Source organism: Periplaneta americana, chromosome 6 (genome assembly GCF_040183065.1).
Source record: "Periplaneta americana isolate PAMFEO1 chromosome 6, P.americana_PAMFEO1_priV1, whole genome shotgun sequence".
Classification (NCBI taxonomy): Eukaryota; Metazoa; Arthropoda; class Insecta; order Blattodea; family Blattidae; genus Periplaneta; species Periplaneta americana.
The window spans coordinates 7,623,037-7,633,991 of record NC_091122.1 but is presented as its reverse complement, the minus strand read 5'-3'; the positions used below and the strand labels follow the sequence as shown (position 1 = coordinate 7,633,991).

General features: G+C 34.8%; 1 protein-coding gene across 1 annotated transcript; it reads right to left on the bottom strand.

Annotated features, from left to right (window-relative positions):
* Positions 1 to 570: 570 nt before the first annotated feature.
* On the bottom strand, positions 571 to 9,726 carry LOC138700944 (dehydrogenase/reductase SDR family member 11-like). The gene is made up of 7 exons (XM_069827389.1): positions 9,586 to 9,726; positions 6,368 to 6,529; positions 5,981 to 6,149; positions 5,650 to 5,779; positions 3,903 to 4,035; positions 1,950 to 2,102; positions 571 to 689 (listed from the first exon to the last, which is right to left on the bottom strand). Exons 2-7 carry the CDS (start codon positions 6,497 to 6,499, stop codon positions 648 to 650), a joined length of 759 nt encoding a protein of 252 aa, XP_069683490.1. The 5' UTR covers positions 6,500 to 6,529; positions 9,586 to 9,726; the 3' UTR covers positions 571 to 647.
* Between the last annotated feature and the right edge of the window lie 1,229 nt (positions 9,727 to 10,955).

The following is a 10,955-nucleotide window of genomic DNA, read 5'->3' as shown; positions in this document are numbered from 1 at the left end:
AATAATTTTAGTACTAGTGTGTCTGTGTACAGCGATTTCTACTAAACTATTGGACGGATTTTGTTCATATTCAGTATCTACGAGTCAATTTATCAGGGAATGATGTACATGAAATATAATAATTTTAGTACTAGTCTGTCTATGTACAGCGATTTCTACTAAACTATTGGACGGATTTTGTTCATATTCAGTATCTACGAGTCAATTTATCAGGGAATGATGTACATGAAATATAATAATTTCAGTACTAGTGTGTCTGTGTACAGCGATTTCTACTAAACTATAGGACGGATTTTGTTCATATTCAGTATCTACGAGTCAATTTATCAGGGAATGATGTACATGAAATATAATAATTTTAGTACTAGTGTGTCTGTGTACAGCGATTTCTACTAAACTATAGGACGGATTTTGTTCAGTAATTCATAACAAGGATTTAAAACTACTCAGAACAGGGATGCAGGACAATTCAGTATAAGGATGTAGGACGACTTAGAACAAATGGATTCAAAACAACAGTGTAGGACGATTCCAGGAGTTAGGAGCAACCAAATAAGTTATACATTTCAGTTCAGATTGCAATATATCATTTATATTTGGTAATACATTTTGATGAGAGATAAGAAAGATTCTTCTGGTTGATGACGTTAGAATTCCTGGCTCGTAGGTCGAACTGTGAGCTCGTGAATCTGAAATAATAAAAGATATTAAGTTAGCAAATTCATAATCTTTGGGATTCGAGTGAAACTCGCTAAATTCTGAGCCACATCATTGAATATGTAAATGATGATATGTGTAATATTTTACGTTGATGTTTCCGAAACCTTTGTTTTATGAATTGACGACACATAGCCTGTAGTGTAAATACCATTGTGGATTAATAGTGAGAGAGTGATACAACTGGTTTCTGTATTCCGTCCTCTTCTTTATAGGGGCTATCTCAGAGTTAGTAACTAAATAGAATTTGATAAAGTACATGTTTTTTTAATTAATTTTGTGTCACATTTTCGTGGGATTCGTAATTTTTTTTGTGCGAGATCGTGCGTATTTGCTTATTTTCCGCACAGAACCAATACGCGGTAAGTGTGAAATACCACATTCAGTATTCCCAACGTAACACACATAACAATTTCCCTCTTCTTACCGCTTAAGCGCGACATTCATTTTTCTGCTTTAGGCTTTTAACATACACGTATTATTTTTAGAGACGTTTAACATAGTAATAATTATAAATTGGAAACTTACCACTGCAATTTCACCTAAATTGCAATGTTAATTATTGTTTTTAAATATTTGCAAAAATTAAGTAAAGTCTACTACTCCACGAAACTTATTGCATTGCAAGTAACATTAAGGAAGCCGTGAAAAAACCAACGAGATTCCAGATGCCGATGTTATTACTGCAATATGTTATATAAATAATATTGTTAAACTATTAAAATGAAAAATAAATAATTACATAACCTTACCGTTTGTTTTAAGTTCGCATTTATAGTCTGAGGGAAAAATAAGACAGACGTAATTATATCACGGCCTGCTGGAGAAAACATTTTATAGCAACAATGTTGAAGAAAGATATTTTGGTTTTCCGAAGTTGCCGTCATTAAACAGAAACCAACATGGAGGTTTCATTGCAACTAATTAGAAATTCGTCTTTCAGGTATGTAATAAACGATCTTCGCATAAAATAATGTACGATACACGAGCGGTATGTTTGTTTTCATGTTCTCGGAAATTAAAAAAGCTCAACTACGTTTCGCTTTTTAAATCTTTTCCTCGACCATGAAAACGTCAACATACCGCTCTTGTAACGTATATTACTATTGTGAGGCATAAATATTTTGATTTCAGAATATTTGTAAGGTAGGTATATAACGTAATTAAATGTGTAACAAGACTTCAGAGACATAATGTATTGTGCTACGTATAAATTGGTAGAAATTGCATACCTGTACATGTGGAGGAGTTGCAAGGACGTACAAGATGACGTCAGCCACGTCCTTACCCACGAGGTGTGGTAATCCACCGTAGAATTCTTCAGGGTCCACTCCACTTCCAGTCGCCGCTGCGAACTCTGTTTTCACTATTCCAGGACTCACACTCTGCAAATTAATCACATGTTTCAGGCTTTGATAGTCCTATTCTCTTCCATTACATGAATAAACATACACAGATGCACAGAAAAGGACTCAACATTGATAATCAGACAGGAGCCAGTGATATTCAATAAACATATGAATATAGTCGACAGAAATAAAAAGGTAAAAAATACGCCCATTTGTTAATATTATATATCATGAATAATTTTATAAATTTCTTTTTTATTTATTTATTTATTTATTTTATTGGTTATTTTACGACGCTGTATCAACATCTAGGTCATTTAGCGTCTGAATGATATGAAGGTGATAATGCCGGTGAAATGAGTCCGGGGTCCAGCACCGAAAGTTACCCAACATTTGCTCGTACTGGGTTGAAGGAAAACCCCGGAAAAAACCTCAACCAGGTAACTTGCCCCGACCGGGATTAGAACCCGGGCCACCTGGTTTCGCGGCCAGACGCGCTGACCGTTACTCCACAGGTGTGGACATTTCTTTTTTTAAAAGCTTCAATTTTAAAGTATTTCAAATTTGGAAAATGGTTTTTAATTTTATTATAAAGTCTTGGGCCGTAACTAGCACCATGTTTAAGAGCTGCACTTGTATGACATTTAGGCTCAATTAATGGGAAAGTAGACTTTTGTCTTCGAGTACGATATTCATGTCCATTAGATTTATGTTTTATTTGATTTCTGTGGTAGTAAGTTAGTAAACTATATTTTTAAATTTCTTCAATAGTTGATATTTTAAAATCTGTATAAATTAAATTTGTTGGGTAATCATTTTTTTTTATAAAAATTGGAAATTTTTCCTTTGAAGAGGTGGAAAAATTCAAATATTTGGGAGCAACAGTAACAAATATAAATGCACTCGGGAGGAAATTAAACACAGAATAAATACGGGAAATGCCTGTTATTATTTGGTTGAGAAACTTTTATCATCCAGTCTGTTGTCAAAAAATCTGAAAGTTAGAATTTATAAAACAGTTATATTACCGGTTGTTCTTTATGGTTGTGAAACTTGGACTCTCAATTTGAGAGAGAAACATAGGTTAAGGGTGTTTGAGAATAAGGTGCTTAGGAAAATATTTGGTGCTGAGAGGGATGAAGTTACAGGAGAATGGAGAAAGTTACACAACACAGAACTGCACGCATTGTATTCTTCACCTGACATAAGTAGGAACATTAAATGGAGACGTTTGTGATGGACAGGGCATGTAGTACGTATGGGCGAATCCAGAAATGCATATAGAGTGTTAGTTGGGAGGCCGGAGGAAAAAGACCTTTAGGGAGGCCGAGACGTAGATGGGAAGATAATATTAAAATGTATTTGAGTTAGGTGGAATATGGTGATAGAGAATGGATTAATGTTGCTCAGGATAGGGACCTATGGCGGGCTTATGTGAGGGCGGGAATGAACCTCCGAGTCCCTTAAAAGCCAGTAAGTAAGTAAGTATGTAAGTAATCTTTTTTTTTTGGTTAGACAAATTTTTATTAACCTTCTGTGTAATAAAATTAATGGATTAAGTCAGATGATACTACTCCATCCCAATTTATTATATCATATAGTATTAATGATTGTACTAAAAGCTAGAAATAATATTCTCATTGCCTCCTTAGTGATAAAATTTCGAAGTATTGTGAATTTATGATTTGTGTTTGTTATACTTGTACACATAAAATCAATTTGTTTATTCCAAAGTAAATGCTGATCTATAATAATTCCTAAATATTTGGCTTGTGTGGAAGGTGTTAGATGTGGGCAATTACAGTAATTATTGAGTAATAAATATGATAAACTCACCGTGACTTTTATCTTCGTCTTCTGCTGCACCAGTTCTCGTCGGAGTCCCTCTGTCAGAGCCGTGACAGCGTATTTGGACGCGCAGTACATCAGGTTTGCAAACTCGCTGTTAGGAATCCCATGGCCAGCAGTGCTGAACACACAAAACTTAATTGTGAGTGCAGTTTACGCACTAGTCTTGCTGAATCTTACGCAAGTGTAAAGATTTCCGAACCTTAAGCTTGGTACAATTTCGGAAAACTTTGGTCTGTAACTCTAAATTGATACAAATAACTTTTGAGAATGAATAGGCTACTCGAGCTACAAATAATTCTATCGAAACCGCTTGGTCAAGCTCAAATCTCACAGAATTAATCGGGAATCTATACCGTTCTGATCGAATTCTACTTACAAGGGAAGCCGAAATCCTTCCAGAATACCTACTCTATAGCTGGACTGTAACCAAAATTATAGAATAGAAAATTTGTGGAAGTGCTCTGAGGTTATGAAAAGCTAATTTTTGTGTATGGGAGATAATGGGTAACATCCATTTCAATTGAAGTTAGAATATTTATGCCGTAGTAAAGTATTTTTTGATTCTAACTCTTACACTTCATATATACAACTGCAGAGACGAAATTCAACAAGAGCGAAATTGGTAGGATACCTGGTAACAGTTTTATTCCTGGAAAAGTGTCTTATAGAAAGCTTTCTTTCACTTGCCGTAAATCAATGGCAAGGGTATTTCAGAATTACTTATTTTGCAGAGGAAGCCATGCATATACTTGAATGATCCTTCATAATTCTGTGGCAGGAAGGAAAAAGGTCTTTAGTCAATATTTTGTGAAAATGAGATTTTTATATATTCTGAAAGCGGAAACAATTCTCTACAATCTGGTAAAACGGCTAAAGTCAAATAAGACTCCTGACTGGATTTGTAGAGCGTTACCAAATGTCCTAAGTACTTTTTGAATCGAGCACACACAGAATAAAGGACTTAAGAATATTTAATACTTTATTCCTTACAAACATCAGATGTTTACTTTCCATGCTTCCCTATTAAAAAGGTATAACTTGTATTTCAGCTATCTTATCACATACTGATGCCCTTTCCTTTTAAAACTTTAAGCACCAGGGTAAACAGTCCTATAATTGTTTAAAACCCATTTTGCATTCCTAATAATTTACATTTATTATTTATTTTGACATGTAAAAGTCTTATGTTCAATAGTCCCTTCTACTCAGTTTGGCGTCTAGTCTTAAAAGGGCGTAAGTGCGGCTATTTTTGGAAATAATCAAGAAAATTGTTAAATGAGCAACATTACCTGTTTTAGAAGAAATATAAACAAATAATATCCAGGAAAAAAACTCTTAATTAAAAAAACTCTATAATTGACACCAATTTCAATCTTTCTACTGCTCTCCTGAAAAGAATAAAATTTTTACTTAAGACCATTTTCCTGCCGGCCACAGAATTAATTTTCCTCGCCTTGGTTAGAACTCATGAGTCTCAGATTCAATAGCATCCATTAGGCCACCGAGTTATGTAATATAAAATTCAGGTCTGCAAGACGATATTTCAACAAAGAACTATCGCAAACATAACTGGTGCTGGTTAGGTGAGACGAATTTCAGTTATGAAAAAGTTGGCAGATGAAAACTTTGTTGTACGAACTGATAAGTACGTGTAACGCTTGTACAGGGACAAAACAAGTTACCAGTTTACCCGGATGAATTGCCACACAACCGATGATCTCTTACAACCCACCTGTTGATGTGTATGATGTGTCCATCATCCACCCCCCGCTCCTTCATGCTCTGAAGTGCTTCCTTGGTGCAGACACTGAGGGCCAAAATGTTCAGGTCTAGGATAGTTCTCCAGCTGTCGACTGGTCCAGCTGGAATATCGAAATGTTGTTGGTCAAATTATCTGTATTGTGCATTGAAACTTCACCCATGCATTAGATATGGAATACCTGACCTAGAGATGTTTTGCATTTGAGAAATTCAATGGGATTGATCCCTTGATTGAACGTTATTCTTTTCTATTAAAATTTAATGTCATCTCATTGTGTCAGGCATGTTCAACTCATACACACTTGAGAGTTTGCTGTTTTTCGCCACTCCTGCATTGTTGATGAGGATGTCCACTCCCCCCAGATTAGACTTGATCCATTTGAACGCCTCCTGGACTTCTGTCTCCTTGGTGATGTCACATTTCAATGGGTACAGCTTTCCAGGTTGAGACTTCAGGTTATTCGCTAGTACCTGATATAGTAGAGCCGAAGAAAATTTGATTTTTAGATACTGTGTGGTATGATTAGTTAGAGAAATCAATCTGTTTCGGTGAATTATTTCGTAAATATAGTGCGTGTAACAAGTTTGACTAATGTTTGTATATTCACCTGCTTAATTCTTTATAATGAATGAGATTTCAATAGTGTTTGTTTGTAAAATTTTCGTACATAAACTACCCAATTTTTTACCTCAATTTTGTCCACTCTTCGCGCTAGTCCGACAACTTTCACTCCATTCTTGACGAGTTCTTCAGCTGTAGCTGCTCCTATCCCAGCACTGGCTCCCGTCACCACGGCAACTCGTCCTGCCCAACGCTGCATTGTAGTCTGTCAAAAGTTTCTTCAGCTCACCTAATACACAAACCAAAGTATTATTGAAGGGCTCCTTTATACCTCTTTGGACATTGATGGTGCATGCACGAACTCAGGCAGGGCATAAACGTGTATAAATGTATTTAACGAACAAAGAAATCTATTTAAAATGAGTACCTTTGGGGAGGCCGAGACGTAGATGGGAAGATAATATTAAAATGGATTTGGGGGAGGTGGGATATGATAATAGAGACTGGATTAATCTTGCTCAGGATAGGGACCGATGACGGGCTTATGTGAGGGCGGCAATGAACCTCCGGGTTCCTTAAAAGCCAGTAAGTAAGTAAGTAAGTAAGTAAGTAAGTAAGTAAGTAAGTAAGTAAGTAAGTAAGTAAACCAATACTTATACAAATTTAACTCTTTTAAGCGTTTAACATAATAAAATGGCCTTCACTTTAAATTTTAACTGTTAAACTTACATTTGGCCGAAGAGCAATGAATAAAATGTTAGTAACAATAAGACAAAAAATATAAAAAATATGTGTATTACATTTGCGCCAAAATTATTATAAATAATCAGAAAATATAATATTAATTCTTAGATTGAAATGGAGACTCCGTTAGGGGAGGCACAGACTCTTATTCTCCACGTAAACGTCCACCATGCCGCTGACTAAATCGTCCTAAAAGTAAGATAATCCTCCCCGGAAAAATCTCCCCGAGGGAAAAACTGAATAAATCAATAGAGGCATAAATACATCAAGCAGCCCGCACGAAAAGAACAGATAACTGTCACAGAATATTACATACAAGAAACTAGTATTTGATTAATACTATTATCGATTGCAATATAAAACTCCAGGTTCGATTTATAACGGAACCTTGACGTGGGAAAATAGTCTTGCAGATTGAAAGGAACGATAGGGTACACTTAAATGAAGATAAAACTTATAATATGTTTTGTGATAAAATTCACGGTTAGGGCCTAATTAGAAAATTAAGTTTGAAATTTCAGCAGTCTGGCAACATCGTAATTTTGTAATTTTATTTGTAATCGTAATTGTAAATTTAATACTAATTGTAATTTTATTCTTCATATTATAGTTGGAATCTCCTGGTAGAGGGGCAGAGAAGGCCTGACGGCCTTATCTCTACCAGGTTAAATAAATAAATACTACTACTAACATCGCCGCTAACACACTGTTCTCGTAATACAGATGTAAGAGGTCAACGAACTCGGTATGTCTCGTTATGTGAGCTACTCTCTGGCTATGAAGTTGAAATCTGCTCGCATCGTTCAGTGACTTGAAATTAGTGGTTTCTAAATTAAATTTACACGAAAACAGTCCACGCTATTGAAATACGCCAGAGAGAGAAATTATTCTTTATTAGATTTTTTACCGATATGGACAAAAAAGTCGATCCTATTTGCAAGAGTTACGGAATAAGAGGGTGTTAAACATTTAGGAAATAATTTAAAAAAAAAAAACTGACTTTTCCACCAATATGATATTACAGTTTTTTTGTTACATACAACATTAGTTGTTCGCTCTAAAAATCTACAGGGTTATTTCATAATCAAGGAAAACACCGCGACAATTTACTCTAGTGCTGGGTAAAACTATATACAGTGAAACTTCTCAATAGCGGACACCGCCGGGGAAAAATTAAATGTCCGTTATTGAGAAGTGTCCGCTATTTAGAAATTCGTTACTATGTATACAGTACATTAAAATTTCTCATACATATTCAACACTATATTTTACAGTACAGTACAGTAGACAGTGAGATTGTTTACAGTATTCATCCAGAGAGAAATCGTACCAGTAAATGTTTTGTAAATGAAATTACACTGTACCACTTCAACTTACACAAAGAAATCTAGAATTGCATTCTCATTGTATGAATTTAGTATAACATCCTTGTTTTTCAAAATTTCACTAACCTGAGTTTTTCCCACATTAAACTTTATGGCCAGCTCACGAACACTTAATTTCTCCTTCTCACTATGCTTTACAATATACAGTTTCTCTCTTTTAGTGACATATGTTTACGTTTTTGTGACATTTTTAATGTGATTATACTTCCGAACACTCAACTTGACAAACTAAGAAAGTGGGACTGCTCACGTACAGTATCACAACTATAGTCCCATCACTCTAATTTCTGGCAGCCAATCGCGTTGCAGGTCGGCTACATTTAAACGTGTGCGTCTTGTGATTCGCTTATGAAGACGTTATTCATTTCTTAAGGCTCGATAAATACTTAATATAATCGCCCGCCATTTTGGCTCTTTCGTTGGGTTCGCAGAAAGCACACGAGGACGTTATTTGCCGCTCAATTATTTGCTGAATTACAGTGCGTTTGATTTATTATCATAGGAGCTACGACATGATAATGTTTAACGGTGTGGAAAATAGATTCCTCGTATGGTAGCTCGGGAACGAAAGAACAAAAATGGCGAACGATACTTCCTACCTAGACTTTATAGAGCGTTCACTTCCTAAGACATAAGCAAAGAGGCGGAGTCACGCCGGAAATAACAGCGTCGCGACTATAACAACTGTGCTGCTTACCTTCAATAAAGTACAAGAACGTTCAAATGCACGATAATGATTGTTGCAAAGAATTCCGTTTAATTTACAACCGTCTTTTTCTTTTTTTCTTTCACTCTGTCCGTTATTTGGAAGTTTTAATTGTTGTTGGGAGATACATTTCAGTGTCCGCGTCCGTTATTGAGAGTGTCCGCTATTTGGAAGAATTTTATCATAAGGGCCAATGTTATTTTGCAGGGGAATTTTAAAACGTCCGCTATTGGGAAGTGTCTGTTAAGGTAAGTTTCACTGTATAGGTAATATAAAAAAATTACGTGGGTGGATAAATGGGAACTTCACGAAAGAATTGTACTTGAAACAAATTGATTTTGTAGTTTGTCATCTAAGTGGTGAGATGGTATAGCTCCCAAATGGTGCCTCGGACAAACATTGGTTGTCTGACAAAAAATGGGCTATCATTCCTCAGTTTGTTGCAGAGTTCCTGAACCACTCTGTATAAGCAGTGTGAGATATTAAATGAGTAACTTACACAGTACTTACCTATATTTCAGCAGAATCTCGCCTTGTGTTCTGAAGGTAAAGTAGTTTTGTTTCGGTATATATAGTTCCTTGTCAAGTGTACACTTCCCAGAGATCAGATGCGGTATGCGTGATAGTGCGATGAAGAAGGAATGTGACAGTAGCGATAATGCGTTATATCAGAATTCTGAGATAGCGACTCTTGCATTATTTTGTGTAACACGTTTTGACTTTCGGAGCCTTTGAAACAGAGAAAAGCAATTGAAAACAATAATCCAGAATTATCAATAATTGGCTAGTGCTATAAATACGATACTCTCTTACAGCTTGGATGATCGTTCACTTCTGCTGAGTGATGTGGACATAAGGCAAGCAATTGTCTGTGTATAATTATATACAGAACTTCTTAGAATATTTTCTACACAACACGGTTTTGAATGAGCCGTTCAGAGCAAAAGTGGTGTAAGTCAAAATTGGAAAATGAGGTTTAAAGTAAAAATTCTGTAAAATACAGCGCAAAGTAGCAATTAGTATGTCTTTCTTGCTATCCACTGACTACTAATAGTTTAAATAAATTAAATATTAATTGCTACTTTGCGCTGTATTTTACAGAATGTTTACTTTAACCTTCATTAACCATTCTTGACTTACACCACTTCTGCTCTCAACGGCTCAAATATAAAAAAAATTCGCCATAAATCACTCACCTTAAGGTATTCATGATTGTTTTGGTCAAAATTTTGGGTTTTTCAGTGTTGGTATTTTCTGATTCCTTGTTATTTCTACTTTACAAATGTATATAGTTTTATGATATCGTGCTTCAATTGTCCATTATTTATTAGCTTTTTTCTAACCGGAAGCAGTCATTGTTCTTTATCTATTCAAAGTTTATTTCTCGTTTCTCATTTATTGATTTTTATGTATTTATTTATTTTCCAAAAATTATAATACCCATCAAACAACATCTTAAATGACTGTGTCATATATCAAATTAAAGGACATGACATAGGTACTCTGTGTTCTGGATCAAGAAAATTTAGAAAACTGCATAACAAAAAATATTGTGAAATAAATAAGTATTAAAAAAATTCACCCTCGCTAAAAGAAAAATGAAATTCAAATTTCAAAATGTGAGAGAATATCATCGAAATGATAGCCGTCCAGATCTTGGATTTTAAATATCGGCATCCTAATCAATTCAAATGAACAAAAAAGAAAATGAAAATTAATGTTAAAAAATACATAATGAAATTTTAAAAAAGAATATTCTGCGACAAGATTTGGTTGCTATCAAAACGATAAAAATGTATTGAAAATAAATAATATATATTGAATATTATAAATATGAATGAATAGAGATAGTGATTGATGATGTTCAATGAAGATTTTAA